Source organism: Callithrix jacchus, chromosome 5 (genome assembly GCF_049354715.1).
Source record: "Callithrix jacchus isolate 240 chromosome 5, calJac240_pri, whole genome shotgun sequence".
NCBI classification, from domain to species: Eukaryota; Metazoa; Chordata; class Mammalia; order Primates; family Cebidae; genus Callithrix; species Callithrix jacchus.
The window spans coordinates 136,880,132-136,900,624 of record NC_133506.1 but is presented as its reverse complement, the minus strand read 5'-3'; the positions used below and the strand labels follow the sequence as shown (position 1 = coordinate 136,900,624).

The window sequence follows — 20,493 nt, the reverse complement described above, 5'->3', positions numbered from 1 at the left end:
AGATCACGCCACTGCACTCCAGCCTGGGCGACAGAGCGAGACTCGGTCTTAGGGAAAAGAAAGAAGGAAAAAGAAAACAGCTTGGCAGTTTCCTTTTTGCTTTTTTTTGAGATGGAGTCTCACTCTGTCACTCAGGCTGGAGTGCAGTGATCTGATCTCCGCTCACTGCAACTTCTGTCTCCTGGGTTTAAGCGATTCTCCTGCCTCAGCCTCCGGAGTAGCTGGGATTACAGGTGCATGCCACCAGGCCCAGCTAATTTTTTTTTTGAGACGGAGTTTCGCTCTTGTTACCCAAGCTGGAGTGCAATGGCGCGATCTCGGCTCACCACAACCTCTGCCTCCTGCGTTCAGGCAATTCTCCCGCCTCAGCCTCCCGAGTAGCTGGGACTAAGGCGCACGCCACCATGCCCAGCTATTTTTTTGTATTTTTAGTAGAGACGGGGTTTCACCATGTTGACCAGGATGGTCTCGATCTCTTGACCTTGTGATCCACCCGCCTCGGCCTCCCAAAGTGCTGGGATTACAGGCTTGAGCCACTGTGTCCGGCCTTTTTTGTATTTTTAGTAGAGATGGGGTTTCACCATGTGGGCCAAGCTGGTCTCAAACGCCTGACCTCAAGTGCTCTGCCGGCCTCGGCCTCCCAAGTGCTGGGATTACAGGTGTGAGCCACTGGGCCCAACTGGCAGTTTCTTATAAACTATCATATGATCTAGCAACCCCACTCCTGGGTATTTACACAAGAGAACTTGTGTCCACAAGAAGCCGGTGAGTGAATGTTTATGGCAGCATCATTCATAATTGCTAAGCACCAGGAACAATCTCTGGGTACTTCATTTGATGAATAAAATAAGTAAATGTGGTTCACACCACTTACGGAATACCACTCAGGAATAAAGAGGAACCACCATGAATCTCAAAATGCGAAGTGGTAGAAGTCAGACCCTTTTGTGTGACATTCTGGAAAAGGCCACCTCTAGAGGATGGAGAACAGAGAGAACTGAGCAGCCGCTACCAGAGGTCAGCAGTTGCGGGGCGGAGGGAGAATGTTCTGTAACTAAGTTACAGAACTCCACTGCGCACCAAAAAATGTGGATATTACTGTATATAAATAAAAGTTTTTATTTTATTTAGAGCATTGGATTTTTTAAAAAGCAGCGGCAGGGGACCAGTGTGCCCTGCCTTTTAGGGGAATGATGGCTTCCCTGGAGAGGACCGGGGCAGGATCCCCAGGGCTCCCGAAGGCAGAGGAGTCACAGAGCGGCTACGCACAGGACCCAGCCTTAACACTTTGGAGAAGGAGTATGGCGAGGTGGCTCACGCCTGTAATCCCAGCACTTTGGGAGGCCGAGGCGGACAGATCAGGAGTTTGAGACCAGCCTGGCCAACATGGTGAAACTCCATCTCTACTAAAAATACAAAAATTAATCCGAGTCACGGCACCGAAAAAAAAAAAAAGAAAATTAAGAAAGAAAAATTAGCCGTCGTGGTCGTGGTGGTGGGCACCTGTAATCCCAGCTACCAGGGAGGCTGAGGCATGAGAATCGCTTGACCCTGGGAGTGAGCCGAGATTACGCCACTACACTCCAGCCAGGGCGAAAGAGTGAGACCCCGTCTCAAAACAAAACAAAACAAAACAGAACAAAACAAACAACAACAAAAAAAACAAAGCAGAGAGCGAAAGAACGGGAAGAAGGTCAGGGAGGTTAGTAAGAGCCCATACGCCCTCGCGGTCGTACCGAGTAAGGAGGGGAGGCGCGCACGCGGGTGGGGACACGGCGGCCAGGGTCGGCGGGGGAGTCCGGGGTAGCTGGAGGGTGCTGTCTTAGGGGAGTCCGGGAGCGCAGCCCAGCCTCGCGTTCCTCGCGCCCCGCATCGAGCCCTCCCCTGGTGTCTACTCCCAAGGCCCTGCGTGCCCCGCCCACACCTGCATTGCCCCGCCCACACCAGCCCCGCCCCACTCGCCAATCACACCCGTCTCGTGCCCCGCCCACAACCGCTCGGGTCCCGCCCCCGCCTGGCCAGCTCTGCCCGCCTCCTTGGCCCCACCGCCTAAATGACCCGCCCCCTTCCAGTGGCGTCCAATCGGCCCCCCGGCGCCGTCGCGTCCCTCAACTGGCCGCGGTTCCTTCCACGCCTGAACTTCCCGAAGGACAGCCTAGTCACCCAATGAGCTCCAGGGATGGCCTGAACGGGAGAGTGAAGAGCCAATCCGGAGTCGGGGCGCGCAGGAAAGGCGGGCCGGCGTGACGGGCAGGGGAGGTGGTGCCAGGCTGGTTGCTAGCTGCTGCCGCCGCAGCCTCCCGGCCGCTTCATTGTCACTTGGCCTCGGGGCAGTGTTGGGGGGCGCGGGGCGCCAGATCGCCGACCCGAGGTTTGGGCGCGACTGGTTCCACGGGCCCCGCGCCCCAGGCCCGCTTGGCGGCCGCGCCCCCGGCCCGCTCAGGTGAGGGGGCCCGGGCAAGGGTGGGGAATGCAGGGCACGCAGAGGTTGGGGGGGGGATCAGGAGCCTGCACAGGTGGGAGGTCGTGGTCTAGTGTTGGGGATCCGGGGCACGTACAGGTGAGGGGGGATCTGGTGCCTGTGCAATTGTCGGGGGGGTCCAAGGCAAGTGAGGGGGATCCGGGGCCCGCGCAGGTGAGGAGAGGCTCGTGCCTGAGGGTGTGGGTCCCCACCTTCATCCCCTCAGGTCCCCAGGACAACAAGGAATCCAGTCCCGGCATCTCAGGCCTGGCTGCCTTAAGCCCTAGGGGAACTGGGGAGGTGGGAGCTGCCCCTTGGACAAGTGGAGGGCTCTGCTCAGCGTGTGGGCTCTGGCCTCTCTGTCCAGGGTCAGGGTTAGGGTCAGTGTCAGCCCACCCTGGGGACCAGGTCCTGGCTCTGGTCATCAGTCCCCACCCCTTCAGGTTCTGGGAGGGACACCGTTTATTTATTTATTTATTTGAGACGGAGTTTCGCTGTTGTTACCCAGACTGGAGTGTAATGGCACCATCTCGGCTCACTGCAACCTCCGCCTCCTGGGTTCAAGCAATTCTACTGCCTCAGCCTCCCGAGTAGCCGGGACTACAGGCACGCACCACCATACCCAGCTAATTTTTGTATTTTTAGTAGAGACAGGGTTTCACCATGTTGACCAGGATGGCCTCGATCTCTTGACCTCATAATCCACCCGCCTCGGCCCCGCAAAGGGCTGGGATTATAGGTGTGAGCCACTGCGCCCGGCCAGGGACAGTTTTTATCCAAGATGTAGTGGCCTCCCAGGCCTCCTTTCATCTGGCCTGGAGGTTTCCAGGGAGAGGCCACATTCCCCATCCCAGGGCCGCTTGCACGTGTGGCTGGGAGAGCAGAGCCCTGGGCTCCAAGGGCCTTCGTGGGTCCTGCCAGGGGTGGACAGTGCCCTGCAGGAGGTGTTAAGTTTTATCCACACAAACGGAAGTGCATAACTGAGGACTCCAGGCTCCACCTCTAGGGAGTAGGGGTATCCATCTCTCTGTGGAAGGCACTTTGGCGGACTTGCTGTGGGGTGCTGGGTGGGAGGAAGCCCAGGGCGACCTTGGGCGATAGGTCGGGTGCCTTCTGACTCACCAGAGGCCTCTGTGGCAGGGAGGTAATTCTCAACATTGGTCCAGTGCGCCAGCTTGTCCCAGGGAACTGGTTCAGTTCCATGCTGAGCGCCTTGCCCTGCAGGAGCCGCACGATTCATGAACCAACTGTGTGGGGCCACAGGAGGGGTCAGAGCCTCATGGGGGGTGAAGAGTGACTGGCGGGTGCTTAGGGAGGGCTCTGAGTGCAGAGAGGGAGTGTCCTGGGACCTGGAGGCAGGGGATGGACGGGGCCAAGCTGGTTTAGTTTGAGGAGCAGCTGGGAGGCCGTGTGGCTAAAGCCACAGCAGAGGGGCACGGCAGGGAAGCTGATGAAGTCCCAGAGAGTACAGGGTCGGATCTTGCAGGAGCTGGATGTGTGGACTGTTCTCTGCCTAGGAAGCTGCCACAGAGTTTTTAGCAGGAGCACGTGTTCGAGCTGAGATGCCTTCAGAAAGAAAGATCAGCTGAGGTGCCCTGTGGGGATGTGGAAACGGGTGGGGGCTGCCAGGGTTTGCTCTGCGAAGTTCCAAAGTAGGGAACCCAGCATCCCCAAGTGTATCCCCGATCTCAGAATGCCCGTCCCCGGTGGGATAACTCATATACCCAGTGAGTGCTCGGCTAGTGCGCCTTGCCACCAGCATCTTGGCTGGACCTCACACAACCCCTTTTCAAAATGTGTATTTTACAGGGTTAGGCGTGGTGGCTCACGCCTGGAATCCCAGCACTTTGGGAGGCTAAGGCAGGTGAATCACTTGAGGTCAGGAGTTCGAGACCAGCCTGGCCAACATGGCAAAACCTTATCTTTACTAAAAATACAAAAATTAGCCAGGCATGGTGGCAGGCACCTGTAATCCTAGCTACTTGGGAGGCTGAGGAAGGAGAATCGCTTGAACCCAGGAGGTAGAGGTGGCAGTGAGCCTAGATAGCACCATTGCACTCCAGCCTGGGTGACAGAAATGAGACTCCGTCTCAAAAAAAAATAAATAAATAAATAAAATGTCCATTTTACAGAAGAAGAGAGTGGGGCTCGGGCAGTGGCTTTCTCGGAATTGCGGCGCGGGGTAGATGGCACAGCTGCTTTCACATCGACAACAGTCTGTGAGCCAGGCTCCCTCTGGGTGCTTCAGGCCTGTTCCCACACACGGGCCTTGCCCTCGTGCCCACCTGTCCATTGCCCAGGGCTCTCGTCCCGTGTCATGTGGTGGTGCTGGCTCAGAACAGCTCACTCGCGTTCCTGTCGAGGAGCCTGCTGCCAGCCAGGGATGCATAGGTTGTGTCAGGCCTTCCAGGGAAGTTTGGTGGCCAGTGGACCGAGATGTCCTGGGCTGGCCGAGGCTGGGCTGGAGGTGGTGGGTGCAGGGCCTGTAGTTTCCTCAGCCCATCTCACTGCAGCTCTTGCCTCCCTGCTCAGGACCTGCCTCAAACACCATGAAAGGCACCCGGGCCATCGGCAGCGCCCCGGAGCGCAGCTCGGCAGGCGTGGACCTGAGTCTGACAGGTCTCCCTCCACCTGTGTCCCGGCGCCCTGGCAGTGCTGCCACCACCAAGCCCATCGTCCGCTCTGTCTCCGTGGTCACAGGCAGTGAGCAGAAGAGGAAGGCGCTGGTGAGTGCTGGGGCCTAGAAGTTCCGGTCCTGCCTCCTGGACGGCTTCTGTAGAGGTGGCATTTGACCCCTGGGACCAGCTCCACATGTGAACATGTATCTCATATCTGGACAGGTTTGATCCTTGTGGCTCTTCCAGGGGGCAGGTAGGACTTGAGTCTTACAGATGTGGGTGCTAAACCACTAGACGGTCAAGGCCAGAGCCTGGATTTTTCCTGCACTAGCCCCAGTCCATCCTGCGCCACCACCCTTTGGATTTGTTTGAATCCTCAAGAAGTGGGGTTGACCTGTGGGGTGGATGATGAGCTCCTGGTGGCCTTGGAGAAACCTTCACAGGTGTGTGGGTGTGTGGGCCTCAGGACCGCTGTGGGAGCTTCGGGGTGAGAGCTGCCTTTCCTGCCCACCTCTGGGAGTGGGGAGGAGGGTGGGCGGTTCCCAGTCGGGGGCTGTGAGAGGCAGTGGGGCCTGCTGTACCATGAATTGCTGTCTGCCAGGTCCAGTATTCCAGGGAAGGGAGGAATCAAGCCGCACTGTGTGGGTTGGGGCAGAGCCTGCCTGGAGTCTCACCTGAGCTTCCAGAACAGCGAGGGCCTGGGGGCCTTGGCGTTGATGCACCAGCAGGTCTGGGGCTTCCTGCCTGAGGTCCATGCCAGGCAGCACAGCAGGGCAGAGAGAAGCCTTGTGGGGTCCAGAGGGCAGTCAAGGCTTCCCAAGGAACCCCTGGCAGGTCCAGGCCAGGTTTCCACTGTGAACAATGAATCTCTCCCTTCTCCTTGAAAAAGTCATTCCTATCTGCCCTAGAAGCTAGAGGTGGGCAGGGTGGGGGCCCACCAGAGGCCTAGCTGAGTTCCAGGGTAAGGGCGACTGGGCCAGTAGTAGACCCTTGCGCCAAGGAGATTCCCAAAGCCTGGGGCCGCAGGGTAGGGACCCAGGATGTCCTGATGTGGCAGTGTAGCCAGCAGGTTGTCTAAAGATTCGCTGTATCTCTAGGCATTTATAGACATAAGCTAAAAATACAAATACGCTGCATTGTTTTAGCAGACGGGTGACTGACGGGGCTAGCGCCATCTGTGAGCCCTCTGCCTCTCCTGTTTGCAGCCCTGCTCCTGCGTCACTGGCCCCCTCACCCCCCTGCCTTGGCCCCTCCCACTGCTTCTAAAGCCAGAGGCTCATGGACACCGGGCAGGGAAGACACACTTGAAATCGCAGATCTGGGCTGGGTGCTGTGGTTCTCGCCTGTAATCCCAGCACTTTGGGAGGCTAAGGTGGGTGGATCGCCTGAGATCAGGAGTTCAAGACCAGCCTGGCCAACATAGTGAAACCCGGTCTCTACTAAAAATACAAAAATTACATTGCACTCCAGCCTGTAATCCCAGGTACTCAGGAGGCTGAGACAGAATTGCTTGAACTGGAAGGTGGAGGTTACAGTGAGCTGAGATTGTGCCACTGCACTCCAGCCTGTGCGTCACAGCAAGACTCTGTCTCAAAAAAAAAAAGAAAGAAGGACAGAGAGAGAGAAAGAGAGAGAGAAAGAAAGGAAGAAAAACGAAGAAGAAAGGAAGAAAGAAAAAAAGAAAGAAAATAAACAAATGGCAGATCTGTTGAGTGTGGAGACTTGTAAAAGTTTCTGGGCTTTCCAGCAGATGGTCACTTGGCGGTGCGGGTGGGCTCTATCCATGGCCAACCAGGCACCTAACCACACTCCCAGCCTTCCTGCTGGGAAATGTCCTGTTACTGAATAGAGGTTCAAAGCCAAAGCACGTGTTAGTCATATCATCCCACCTTTCCTCGGCTGGCACCGTCGCCCGCTCCTGCAGTGCTGAGTGGCGTCTGCTCACAGTCCCCTCGTTCGTGGAATGTTCCAGCTGTTCGCTTCAATGCTTTGAGCCACTCACTCGATCCAAGACGGCGCCACCCCTGCATGCCTGTCTGCCTTCTGTCGGGCACATGGTGAGTGGGAGCCTTGCACTGCTAGTGGAAAGGGACCCCCTCCAGTGTGAGCACCAGTGGTGCCTTTCCACCTTGGTGTCCGTCAGTGAGTGGAAGTCCCTTAGTCCCTCCCCTGGCATCCCTTGTCTTCGCCTAGAGGCTGTGAAACTGACCCAGGAAAATTGAGGAAAGACTCTCCTTGTGTTTTGTGACCTTGGAGTTTTGTGGAGAGATGGTCAGGAATTTTGCAGAATGGCCCCCGTTGGGATTTGCCTGGTGTTTTTCTTGTGATCAAACTGGGTGGTGGATGGGTTTTGCGGAGAAGACCACAGAGGTAAAGTGCTCTTCTCAGCCCGTCCTATCCAGGGTCTGTGCTGTCCTCATGACCTCTCACGGTGATGCTGCTGGCCTGGGTCCTGTGGCCAAATGGAGGGTCAGGCTTCTCCACTGTGAAGTTACCTGTCCCTTGTGCTCTCTGGAAGGAAGTTACTTTGTTCAGTCCCCACAGAAGGGGTGGGGAGTTTTGCTCACCCTCCTTGAGAGGAGAGCATCTGTCGAAGTTATTTGAAATTCTTTTTTTTTTTGTTTGTTTCATTCAAGAATTTTCTTCCTAGACCAAATTATTTGAAATTCTTCTACACAGGACATTTGTCTGTTCATCCCCATTTATTAGCTTTTTTTTTTTTTTTTTTTGAGACAGTGTCACACTCTCACCCAGGCTGGAGTGCAGTGGCACACTCTTGACTCACTGCAACCTCTGTCTCCCGGGTTCAAGCGAGTCTCCTGTCTCAGCCTCCTGAGAAGCTGGGATTGCAGGCGTGTGCCACCACACCCAGCTAATTTTTGTATTTTAGTAGAGACAAGGTTTCACCATGTTGGCCAGGCTGATCTTGAACTCCTGACCTCAGGTGATCTGCCCACCTCAGCCTTCCAAAGTGCTGGGATTACAGGCACAAGCCACCACACCCGGCCCCATTTAATAGTTTTAAAAATCATTTATTATAATGGACTCATGGATATTTATACTTCGAGTTATAATTCAATACTAGTTTACTTATTTTGTTGCTCTAATTGTCACAGCCTTGGCCACTGGGAGCTTTCAGGTGGCTCCTCTGTCCCGGGGCCCCGCCCATCACTTTGTCTGGTGAGCACACCCTTATTTTGGGCCCTATAAGCTGCCCCAAGCAGCATCTTTTCTGTCTCCTCCTCCAGTCCTGGAATCAGCCATTTCTTGAAGCCCCAGTTCTTTTCTTGGAGAGTGGTCTTCCAGGCCAAGGTCTGGGAGCTGGGTGTGCCTGTCACTACTGGGCTGTTTCTGGGTGTTCTCAGCCAATAGAGCAAGGAAGCGTGTAGTGCACGCCCTCTGGCACATAGTGTACACGCTGTCTATACATAATAACCATCTGTGTTGCGGGCTCATACTGATGTCTCTACCCTCCATCAGCCCGTAGCACCTCTCACCCCGTGCTTGCTGATTGTAACCTCCCCTCCAGCAGTGAGGACGTGGCCCTACTGTCTGGTGTCGCTGGTTTAGCTCCATATGTGTGTAAGGTGGGGTGACAGTAGATGACCCAAACCTTGTGGGAAGAATACCACCAACGCTGTGCCATGTTCTGGCAGCCCCTCTGCCTCTAGGCTGATGGGCTCCACTCCTGCCCAGGGCTACTCGGGACAGCACCTTGCCTTCCACCTCTGATTGTATTTCTAACTTACCTTCTCCTGTGAGTGAGGCTGAACATTTTTTTTTTTTTTTTTTGAGATGGAACCTTGCTGTGTTGCCCGGCTGGAGTGCAGTGGTGCAATCCCAGCTCACTGCAACTTCTGTTTTCCAGTTTCAAGTAGTTCTCCTGCCTCAGCCTCCCAAGTAGCTGGGCCTACAGTCACACACCACCACACCTGGCTAATTTTTTGTATTTTTAGTAGACAGAGTTTCACCATGTTGGCCACGATGGTCTCGATCTCCTGACCTTGTGATCCACCCGCCTCAGCCTCCTAAAGTGCTGGGATTAGAGGCGTGAGCCACTGTGCCTGGCCTATCTTTTTTTACCTTTTTTTTTTCAAACAGAGTCTCTCTCTGTTGCCCAGGCTGGAATGCAGTGGCGCTATCTCAGCTCACTGCAACCTCAGCCTCCTGGATTCAAGCAATTCCCTGCCTCAGCCTCCTGAGTAGCTGAGATTACTGGCGTGTGCCACGATGCCCATCTAATTTTTGTATTTTTAGTAGAGATGGGGGTTTCACCATCTTGGCCAGGCTGGTCTTGAACTCCTGACCTCGTGATCCACCTGCCTCGGCCTCCCAAAGTGCTGGGATTACAGGGCTGAGCCACCACGCCTGGCCATCTTTTCATATTTTTAAGCTGCATGTATTTCCTTTTCTATTAATTGTCCATGTTCTTTGCTGATTTTTCTATTTTTCTTTCTTTCTTTCTTTCTTTTTTTTTTTTCCCAGAGACAAGGTCTCCCTGTGTTGCCAGGTTGAAGTGCAGTGACACTATCATAGCTCACTACAGCCTTGAACTCCTGGGCTCAAGTGATCCTCCTGCCTCAGCCTCCTGAGTAGCTAGGACTGCAGGCGCATGCCACCACGCCTGGCTAAGTTTTGTATTTTTTGTGGAGATGGGGCTTTACCCATGTTGTTCAGGCTGGTCTCAAACTCCTGGGATGAAGTTATCTGCCTGCCTTGGCCTCCTAAAGTATTGGGATTATAGGCATGAGCCACCAAGCCTGGCCACAAATCACATATTTAGACCCTCAGGCTGGCCCCAGGCCCCTGGTAAGCAAAGATACTTTCCTCAGGCGGGACCTTCCAGGGTCTTCGAGCCCGCCTCCCACTGCCCCTTCTGTGTCTCACAGCCCCTGCAGCAGCCTCCACGTCACCGAGCCTGTGCTCAGCCCCTAGCCAGTCCTCTTTTTGCTGACCCATTTTCAGGCTCCCTCTTTGGGGCACTTGCCATCCGATGGGCCCTGCTCACCTTCCCAGGAGGTGTCTCATTTTTCCTAGAAGGATGGAGGCCTCCGTGGGGCCCTTCCCCTCCTGCTGTTGTGTACCTCGCACCCCCATCCATCCTCCCAAATACCTTTCCAGCACGCAGCATGGAGAACAGGGAGGTGGGCTTCGTCTCGTGTTGGGCGTTAGCTTTCTTCCTGATAGTCACCGTTTGTAGCCTGTTTTGGAAGACGTGACCAAGTCCGTGAGTCCTTTCCCTGGAAAGTGGGTGTGCTCACATGCTCGTGTGCTTTCCGCTTCCAGACCTCGCAGCGGCCTGGCCGCCTTCAGCCGCTCTGCCACCTTGGGCTGGGCTCCCTGCCTGCGCTTTTCTGTTCCACGGTTTTAGAAAACGGTTTCCTGGTCGGGAAATTGTAGCGAATGGTTAGGTGTCCTGGTGGGGTCCATATGTCCTGCTTTCCTGGTTTCTTTTTGTCTTTTTTTGGTCGGGTTGTTTGTTTTAGCTTAAGGGTTCAGATTTAAAAATAAATCTGAAAGTTCATAGATCTCTTTGCCTGGGAAACTGGAGACCCCAGTCCATCCTGTGGTGGCGTGGGCACCTGGCCAGGATTGATACCACTGGTGGCCGTGGCATCCAGTGGGTGACAGTGGTGACAATCAGCAGATCACCTCATGCTCTCCCTCTGCCTGGGTGGAGACCTCCTGCTTGATTCGGGGAGGGGAGGCTTTTAGAGATTGGGGCCTCTCCCTGCGCTCAGGCCGGACTTGAGCCCCCTCATGCCACCCTGCCATCCAGCTCTCCTGCCCCTCTGATTACCTGCTGCCTTTGGGACCGCCTGGGCCACCCCTCTGTTCTCTGACTCCATTTCTCCAAAGCTGGCGGGACTGAGCGAACTGGTGAGGGAGTCTTTGTTGCTGAATTAGCTGTTTCCTCCCTTTGTGCAGGAGGCTATAGGACCTGGAGGCTCCCGAGCCATCAACAACCTTCGAAGATCCAACAGCACCACGCAGGTCAGCCAGCCTCGGAGCAGCTCCCCCAGGTAACCCCATCCCCTTCCGGGGACATCCAGTGGCACCCGGCTGCTCCTCCATGCCTCGACTCTGCCCTTCCTTCAGCTCAGTGGGTCCTGGGCCTTTGCTGGGTGGTGAGGCCTGGACTGACCTCATGGGCCAGCTCTGTGTCCCACACCTCCTCTAGCACTGGGACGGGAGGCCTGAGGCAAACACTGTCCTGGAACACATCCCTACCTTCCTCCTGGCTATCCCTGCGTCTGCTGGGACCCTGCCTGAGGGCTTCGCTGAAGCCCTTTCTAGCTGTCCTGTGAATGTCAAAAGCTGTCATTTGTGAGAGAAGGCAGCGCTGTGACCCTTCTGAACCCCCCCATGCTGTGAGCCCCCTGTTCCCACCTTTGCCCACTTAAACTCTGCTGCTGTCCCTCGAGGCCTCCAAACCAGTGGCTGGGGAGGAGCTGTCTCAATGGCCCTGTGGGTGTTGAGGGGAGTAGCGCCGGTGGTGGCCAGCAGCTTCCGGGGCGCACACCCTGTAGCCCAGAGTGGCAGGCAAGGCCCTGACACCAGCTCCCACCAGGCATCACCCCCAAGAGACCAGGGCCCTCTGTGGGTCTGTGGATCTAGTGAAGGTGGCGGCCACCATGCCCCGCCCAGCACAGCCTTTGGGAGTTGCTCTCAGCTCAGGAACCAGCTTCGTGGGGTCCCACCAAGCAAGGGACTGCCGGGCCAGCTAGTGTGTGTGTGAGTGTGTGTGTGGTGTGTGGAGTGTGGTGCGTGTGTGGTGTGTGTGTGGTAGTTGGTGTGGTCGTGTGTGGTCTGTGTGTGTTGTATGTGGTTTGTGGTGTGCGTTATGTGTGTTGTGTATGGTTTGTGGTGTGTGTGGTGTGTAGTATGTGTGTTATGTGGTGTGTGGTGTATGTGTGTGTGGTTTGTGGTATGTGGTGTGTGGAATGTGTGTGTGGTCTGTGTCATGTGCGTGTGTGCTGTGTGTGGCATGTGGTTGTGTGTGGTGTGTATGTGTGGTATGTGGTGTGTGTGGTATGTGGTATGTGTGTGATGTGTTGTGTGCGGGGTTTGTGGTGTGTGTGGTATGTGGTTGTGTGTGGTGTATAGTGTGTGTGGTATGTGGTGTGTGGTATGTGTTATGTGTGTGTGGTTTGTGCTGTGTGTGGTGTGTGTTGTGTGTGGTTGGTGGTGTATGTGGTATGTTATGTGGTATGTGTGTGTTGTGTGTGGGATGTGGTGTATGTGTGTGGTGTGTGTGGTATGCAGTTTGTGTTGTGTGTAGTATGTGGTATGTGTGTGGTATGTGTGGTTGGTGTGTGTGATGTGTGGTATGTGGTGTGTGTGGTATGTGTGGTTGGTGGTGTGTGTGGTGTGTGGTATGTGGTGTGTGTGTGGTATGTGGTGTGTGGTGTGTTTCTGGTGTGTGGTATGTGGTGTGTGTGGTATGTGGTGTGTGTGGTGTGTGGTATGTGGTGTGTGGTGTGTGATATGTCGTGTGTGTGGTGGTGGTGTGTGGTATGTGTGCTGGGTGATGTGTATGGTATGTTGTATGTGTGTGGTGTGTGTGATTGGTGGTGTGTGTGGTGTATGTGGTTTGTGTGTGGTATGTGGTGTGTGTGTGTGGTATGTGGTGTGTGGTATGTGGTGTGTGTGTGGTATGTGGTGTGTGGTGTGTTTCTGGTGTGTGGTATGTGGTGTGTGTGGTATGTGGTATGTGGTGTGTGTGGTGTGTGGTATGTGGTGTGTGGTGTGTGATATGTCGTGTGTGTGGTGGGTGGTGTGTGTGGTATGTTGTGATGTGTGTGGTTGGTGGTGTGTATGGTATGTTGTATGTGTGTGGTGTGTGTGATTGGTGGTGTGTGTGGTGTATGTGGTTTGTGGTGTGTGGTGTATGTGGTATGTTGTGATGTGTGTGGTTGGTGGTGTGTGATGTGTGTGGTATGTGGTGTGTGTGTGGGGTTTGTACTTGCATTTTCTGGTTGCTCTGGTAAGTTTTCTTTCTAGTGCTCATGATCCAGCAGTTGGGTTTTGTCCACTTTCTTGCAGTGGTTCCTAAAATGTGGTCCCTGGGAACCTGTTGGAATCATCTGCCCTCTCACCTCAGACCCACTAGACTGGGTGGGCAGTTTTCAGAGCCCTCCAGGTGATCCTGCTGTGTGCTTGAGTTTGAGAACTAGGGGCCTCTGTTTTTATTTTTTTATTTTTATTTTTATTTTTATTTTGAGACAGTCTCCCTCTGTCGCCCAAGCTGGAGTGCAGTGGCATGATCTTGGCTTACTCTGCTATCTCCACCTCCTGGGTTCAAGCAATTCTGCTTCAGCCTCTCAGGTAGCTGGGATTACAGACATGCACCACCACGCCCAGATAATTTTTTGTATTTTTAGTAGAGATGGGGTTTCACCATGCTGGCCAAGCTGCTCTCGAGCTCCTGGCCTCAACAGCTTTATTGACACACAATTCACCTATTTAAAGGGTACAACTGGATTGTCAATTGTAAGTGTATTCACAGGAGCGGTGCAGCTATCACCGCAGTCCATTTTAGAACACATTCATCATCCCCAAAGAAAACCCCGTGTCAGCTGATAGACACCCCCTCCCTCCCCCAGCGCCTGGTGACCAGTGCTCTGCATGCTATCTCTGGATTTGCCTGTTCTGAGCATCTCATGTAACTGGGATTGGACAGCATGCGACCCTCCTGTGGTGTGTGTCAGAGCGTCATCCTCTTTATAGCAGAATTAGTCCAGCTTGTGCAGGGACCACAGTTCTGTCTTTATCACTGTATTTTTAAGACAGGGTCTCGCCCAGGCTAGAGTGTAGTGGCGCTGACATAGCTCACTGACATCCCAAACTTCTTGAATCAGAGGATCCTCCTGCCTCAGCCTCTGAAGTAGCTGGGACCACAGGCATGCACCACTGTGCCCAGCTAAATTTCTTCTTCCTTCTTTGTTCCTTCCCTCCCGTTCTCCCTTCCTTCCTTCTCCTCCTTCCTCCTCATTCTTTTCCTCCTTCTCCTTCTTCCTTCTTCCCTCCTTCTCCTCCTCCTCCCCCTCCTTTCTCTCTCCATCCTTCCCTTCCTCCTCCTTCTCTTCCTCCTTCTCCTCCTCCTCCTCCTTCTTCTGTTCCTCCTCCGTCTTTCTTCCTCCTTCCCCTTCTTTCCTCCTCCTCCTCCTCCTCCTCCTTCTCTCTCTCTCTCTTTTTTTTTGTGGAGACAAGATCTCACTATGTTACCCAGGCTGGTCTCAAACTCCTGGGCTCAAGCAATCCTCTCACCTTGTCATCCCTAAATGTTGGGATTATAGGCATGAGCCACCACCCTCAGCCAGGCCACAGTTTTGATTCCAATTGATCAATTGTGTTTTATGCAGCTGTGGCCTCCCATTGGGCAGGGTGGCAGGAGGCAGTGGCCACCAGCCCACGCCTTCCAGCTGTGCTTCCCCTTCCGCTCTGAGCAGCAGGCTTGTGTGGCTCTTTGTTCACAGGGAAGAGGGTGGCAGCAGAGGCAGTCATGGTATGTAAGGCCCTCGGTGGGCAGCTGGGTGCACTGGCTTACGCCTATAATCCCAGCACTCTGGGATGCCAAGGTGAGAGGATCTCTTGAGCCCAGGAGTTTGAGATCAGCCTGGGCAACACAGCCAAGACCTTGTCTCTACTGACATTTAAAAAAAAGAGAGAAAGGAAAAACAAACATGGGCCTGTGATCAGTGTGGCTGATGAAACTTACAGGGGCTTCTGATGGAAGTTCACTCTGAAGGCCCGCTCCACTGAGGAGCCCTGGCTAGGTGTGCTGGGCAGATCGGGGCTTTGGGCCTGGAAACAGAGTTGCTGCTAGTACCTTGGCCCCTCCGTCCTCGAGGGACCTGCCCTGTCTGTGCCTGGCATCGGCTTCCCGGTCAGTGACTTTCCTTGCATGCCACCCTCTCTCGGACACAGGTTGACAGAACCCACGGACTTCCTGACGCTCTTCAAGGGCAGCCCCAGCGAGAGAAAGAAGCTGGACAGCCTGCGCACAGCCCCCAGCGAGAAGGGAGCCACCTGGAACGTCCTGGTAAGGTGGTGTGCGGCGGCTCGTCCTGGTCTCATAGATGAGGTTGTGGCCTGGTTCCTAATTGCAAAAGGGCACTATGGGGAGGTGTCGAGACTTGACCCTGACATGACAGACCCTGTGACATCCACCTGCCTGTGCAGGGAGTAGTGGGCTCCTCCTGCTTGTGGGAGAGGCGGGGCTGGGCAGGGAATGGGTAGGGTGTCTGGGTGTGTGGGGGCAGCGTCATGGGCTGAGCTGTCTGACAGGATGACCAGCCCCGGGACTTCACCTTGCCCTCCAATGCCCTGAGTTCCAGTGCCCTTGACTCACCGGCGGGCCCGCGGAGGAAAGAATGCTCCGTGGCCCTGGCCCCCAGCTTCACTGCTAACAACAGGTATGGCCTGTGCAGGTGCCAGGACAGGCACCCCTGGGAGGCTCCTAGAGGGGAGACTGCATGTATCTTTGTCTTGTTGATGGCTGATTCAGGGTGCTTTGGGCTGAATGAATGAATGAGTGAGTGAAAGAATGGCTTTCTTTCTCCAAAGGCTCAGGGAGGAGGCTGCCAGGTGGTGTCTTGCACCTACGGGGGTCTCAGCCCAGACTTGGCTCTTGAAGAATTTTGGGCCTTAGGGAGGTTCATGTGAGGCTGGGATAGTGGGGTCCTGGGAGGGGCCTTGTCTGAGGAGGCTTGTTGGGGGCCTGGGGAATCCCCAGAAGAAACAGACTCCAGGCAGCTGCCTCTGAGCCTTCAAGGAGAAAGAGTGCTCCTTGGGCTAGGCCTCAGGGGACCCATGAGAGGAAGGGACTAGGGACACATTTTCCACCGGCATTTAGAGCCTTCACCAAAGGAACAGTCTCGGGAGAGACCGTGTGGCTTATTCACCAGAGTCGACACAGGAAGAATTCTTGCGTTTGGGCTTTTTTTTTTTTGAGACAGTATCTCGCTCTGTCACCAGGCTAGAGTGCAATGGTGCAATCTTGGCTCACCACAACCTTTGATTCCCTGGTTCAAGCAATTCTCCTGCCTCAGCCTCCCAAGTAGCTGGGATTATAGGTGTGTGCCACCATGCCTAGCTAATTTTTGTATTTTTTTTAAGTAGAGAGGGGATTTTACCATGTTAGCCAGGATGGTCTTGATCTCCTGACCTTGTGATCTTCCCACCTCGGCCTCCCAAAGTGCTGGATTACAGGCTGAGCACCACCCCCAGCCGAATTCTTGCTTTTTAATTTACTTTTTAAGTTGGAGACAGGGTCTCATCTGTCACCCTGACTGGAGAGCACAATCATAGCTCACTTCAGCCTTGAACCCCTGGGCTCAAGAGATCCTCCCCCGTCAGCCTTCAGAATAGCTGGGACCACAGGTATACACCACCATTCCTGGCTAATTTTTGAAGTCTCGCTGTGTTGTGTTCAGGCTGGTCTCAAACTCCCGGGCTCAAGCAATCCTCCCTCCTTGGCCTCTCGCAAAGCCCTGGGATTACAGGTGTGAGCCCCCATACCTGGTTCTAAAATTTACCTTAGCGTTTATCAGAGTGATACGTGCACACACAGCCCAAGTGTCAGCAGCACCACAAGCTTCAAATGGTAAATAGCAGACCCACTGCCCCTCCCACCCCCAGCCTCTGCTCCCCAGGAGCAGTGTCTTTCAAGCTATTTCTTTTACTGTTTTCTTGAAAACATTTATGGATACATGGTATACTGCTCATTCATGAGCAGCTCAAAATCAGTCATGGTAGGAATACTCACACCACCCAAACTGGCAAATGAGCCCTGCTCCAAGAACCAGCTCTTGAACGTTTGTGAATGCAGGCTGGTGCTGGACATGGACTGATGTGGGTGTGGGCTGGTGACGGTGCGGGCTGGTGCCAGGCATGGGCTGATGTGGGTATGGGCTGGTGAGGTGCTGGGCATGGGTTGATGAGGGTGTGGGCTGGTGCCGGGCATAGGCTGATGTGGGCATGGGCTGGTGCGGGTGTGGGCTGATGCCAGGCATGGCTGATGTGGGTGCGGGCTGGTGAGGGTGCGGGCTGGTGAGGGTGCAGGTGCAGTCTGGTGAGGATGCAGGCTGTTGCTGGGTGCAGGATGGTGCTGGGTGCAGTGCAGCAGGTATGGGCTGGTGAGGGTGCAGGTGCAGGCTGGTGAGGGTTCGGGTGCAGGTGCAGGCTGGTGAGGGTTCAGGTGCAGGTGCAGGCTGGTGCTGGGTATGGGCTGGTGTGGGTGTGTGCTGATGCTGGGTGTAGGCTGGTGCAGCTACAGGCTGGTGTTGGTGTGGGCTGGTGAGGGTGCAGGTACGGGCTGGTGAGGCTGCAGGCTGATGAGGTTGCGGGCTGGTGAGGCTGCAGGCTGGTGAGGGTGCGGGCTGGTGTTGGTGCGGGCTGGTGAGGGTGCAGGCTGGCGCCGGTGTGTGCTGATGCTGGGTATAGGCTGGTGCCAGGCATGGGCTGGTGCAGCTACAGGCTGGTGGCGGGTGCAGGCTGGTGAGGGTATGGGCTGGTGTGGATGTAGGCTGGTGCTGAGTGTAGGCTGGTGTGGGTGCAGGCTGGTGCCAGGCATGGGCTGGTACAGCTACGGGCTGGTGGCAGGTGTGGGCTGGTGGCGGGTGTGAGCTGGTGTTGGTGCGGGCCATGAAAGGGGCATGGGGACACCAGACTGTGCTGCTGCCAGCATGTGGCAAGCACTGAAGGCCTCTATTCCCATCCAGCCCATGCCTCGAGTGTCGCTTTGAGATCTCAGGTATCCCCTCTGGAGGCCTGACTGTTCCTGTCTCTCTTCTGGCCTGGCAGGAGCAACAAGGGAGCTGTAGGCAACTGCGTCACCACCATGGTGCACAACCGCTACACCCCCTCGGAGAGGTCACCCCCACTCAAGAGCTCCAACCAGACCACCCCCTCCCTCAAGTAAGGTCTTCCGGGGAGGCTGCAGGGCTGCTGGGTCCAACCTTGGTCAGGGCACACAGTCTGTGCACAGAAAACCTCGTGGAGCTGCTGCATGCCTGGCTCCTCATCCACGTCCACTGCCCTCTGCTGTTCTCAGGTCAGGAGCTTCCTGCAGAGAGAATACAGCCCAGATTTGATGGCACAGTGAAGCCATCCTGGGGTCCCCAGGAGGAAGCCAGGGCTTATCCAGAGCCCAGAAGGCATCACAACAGGGGTTGCCTGAGCAGAGCAGAGGAGCCCCCCCGAGCCCACTGTATGGTCTCCCTGGGACTGGGGATGGCCCTTGGGGTTTCTCAAGTTTCCCTCTATTTTCAGTAGAGACGGGGTTTCACCATGTTGGCCAGGCTGGTCTCGAACTCCTGACCTCAAGTGATCCACCTGCCTTGGCCTCCCAAAGTGCTGTGATTACAGGTGTGAACCACTGTGCTTGGCCTCTCAGTGTAATTTTAGTGAGAACTTCTTACAGGCAAAGAGCTGGTTACCCTAGGTACCACTGAATGGAGGCTTGTCAGGGCACAGGTGGTGCAGAGGCCAGGATGTGGCACTGGAGAGCTGGCCTGACACCTGCCACTGTCCCCCTTCCCACTGGCTGCCAGCCTGCCAGCACGCCTTCCAGCCTCAGTTCTGGGACTCCCGAGAGAGAGCACCTGCTGCCTGTGGGCCGAGCCATTCCCCAGGTGCTGAGATGGGGATGCTGTCTTCTTTCCTGTTAGCAACATCCTCAAGGCAGCCACCCGAGAGAGCAGCGAGAGCAGTGGCTTCGGGAAGCCACCAAAAAACATCACCAGTGCCACCCACTCAGCCCGGAACAACACTGGGGGCGCCATGAGCCTGCCTGGGTGGAAGGAGGTGACGGAGGAGGAGGCCGAGAGGTGACTGCTCTCCGGGCAGTGGGGGGCCTGAGGCCAGAACATGGGTAGGCAGGGGTCAGGGTCTGGGAGGCTCATCCCTCTGAGGATAGAAATTTCCATTTAATAATTGTTTTAAAATACTGAGACTGAGCAGACCCATGTGGCATAGTTCTGTTTACATTAAAACACCCAGCAAAGGCAAGTTTATCGGAAGGAAGTCAAGGGCTGGTGAGGGGTGGCAGGAGGGCTCCTCCAGGGGCACTGGAACATTCCAGAACTGCACTGTGCCGGTGGTCACACAGCTCTAGATTTGCTAAAAATCATTGACTTGTACACTGAAAATTGGTAGATTCTGTAGTATGGAAACTATATCTCGTCAAACTGTTAATTAGAACAACGTTAAAGGCAAAGAAACTACAAAACTGAAAAAAGCCAACACCCAAAGCTTGAGCGGGTGTGGGAGGAGCCTCCTGTGATCCTGACTGTGGAGGCTGTGCCCCTAACACTTGCTGCTGGGGAGCTGGAGGGGGTGTGGGCGGAGCCTCCTGTGACCGTCATTCTGGTCAAGAGAGTCGCTGGGGTACCCCCTGCCTGGACTTTCAGAGCCTCTCCTGATGGGGCCACCACTTCCTCTGGCTGGGGAGGCCAGGCCTGTGGATGCAGTGGGTGGCAGGAGGGCCCCGGAGGGGAGATGGGAAGCCCACAGCTTCTTGAAGCCCCTGGTGCTGCCCAGGGCAGACCGCCCCTGAGTTGGGGCCCACACATTCTGGGTTCTCTCGGTGCTTTTGCTGAGAGAATCCACATGTGGTCCCAAGAGCCAAGGGGAAGCATTGTTTTGTTGAATCAGTTTTACTGAGTATAATTTGTATACTACAAAAGGTGCCCATGGTAAACGTGCAGTTCCATGAGTCTCCACCAGGGTGTGTAGTGCTGTCTATGGCCCAGCACGGCCTGACACCCACAGGCTTCCCTCGGGCTCCTCCCTGGTCTGGCACCAGCAGCCACCAGTCTGTTCCCTCATGGCCCTGCCTTCTCTGCCCACCCTCTCTGTGGAGCCATGGCTGGGGCCTGCGCTGGCCTGAGCCCCAGGCTAGTTGCCTGTGGGTAGGGTCCCGGAGCCAGGTCATGGCCATTGGAACCATCTGAACCATCCTCACTTCCTGGAGATTATAAATAAGGCCACACAGGCCTGCTGGATAGACGTCTTCTCTCCCTGGGCATCTTCCCAGGAGGAAGGTTTCAGGTTTTAGTGGAGCTGGTCCAGGTGGGCAGGTCCTGCCGTGTGAAAAGGGCTATTGTGTGGCGCCGCTCGCTTCTCTCTCCCCGGCTGGACCTTCCGCCAGCAGCCCGCTGGCTCCTGCGGGGTGCTGGTCTTGTCTTGGCCCTGAGCCCTGCTCTCTGGGCAGGTTTATCCACCAGGTGAACCAGGCCGCTGTCACCATCCAGCGCTGGTACCGCCAGCAGGTGCAGCGGCGCCGAGCAGGAGCTGCCCGCCTGGAGCACCTGCTGCAGGCCAAACGGGAGGTCAGTGTGGGTGTCAGTCTCTCCACGCTCCCTGGGGGGTCTGGCCCAGAATCTCAGGGCTCTCAGTTTCTGGGACAGG

The 20,493-nt window shown here is 55.5% G+C and overlaps 1 protein-coding gene across 33 annotated transcripts in view; it reads left to right on the top strand.

The window, feature by feature from the left end:
- The first annotated feature begins 2,252 nt into the window (after positions 1-2,252).
- The window catches only part of CEP131 (centrosomal protein 131), a 28,745-nt gene continuing 10,504 nt past the window's right edge, over positions 2,253-20,493 (top strand). For 16 of the 33 annotated variants that reach the window (XR_013536071.1, XR_013536069.1, XR_013536070.1 and 13 more), the window contains exons 1-8: positions 2,253-2,443; positions 4,994-5,187; positions 11,008-11,102; positions 15,010-15,124; positions 15,370-15,497; positions 17,887-18,000; positions 18,753-18,911; positions 20,297-20,414. Coding sequence is in view for 29 of the 33 variants with exons in the window: in XM_078374891.1 (XP_078231017.1) it covers positions 5,011-5,187; positions 11,008-11,102; positions 15,010-15,124; positions 15,370-15,497; positions 17,887-18,000; positions 18,753-18,911; positions 20,297-20,414 (906 nt within the window). In the remaining 4 variants the exon portion in view is untranslated. Of the gene's footprint in view, positions 2,444-4,993; positions 5,188-7,003; positions 7,137-11,007; positions 11,103-14,538; positions 14,661-15,009; positions 15,125-15,369; positions 15,498-17,886; positions 18,137-18,752; positions 18,912-20,296; positions 20,415-20,493 lie in introns of those variants that run through there. The other 17 variants (XM_078374897.1, XM_078374896.1, XM_078374895.1 and 14 more) reach the window with 5 other exon arrangements.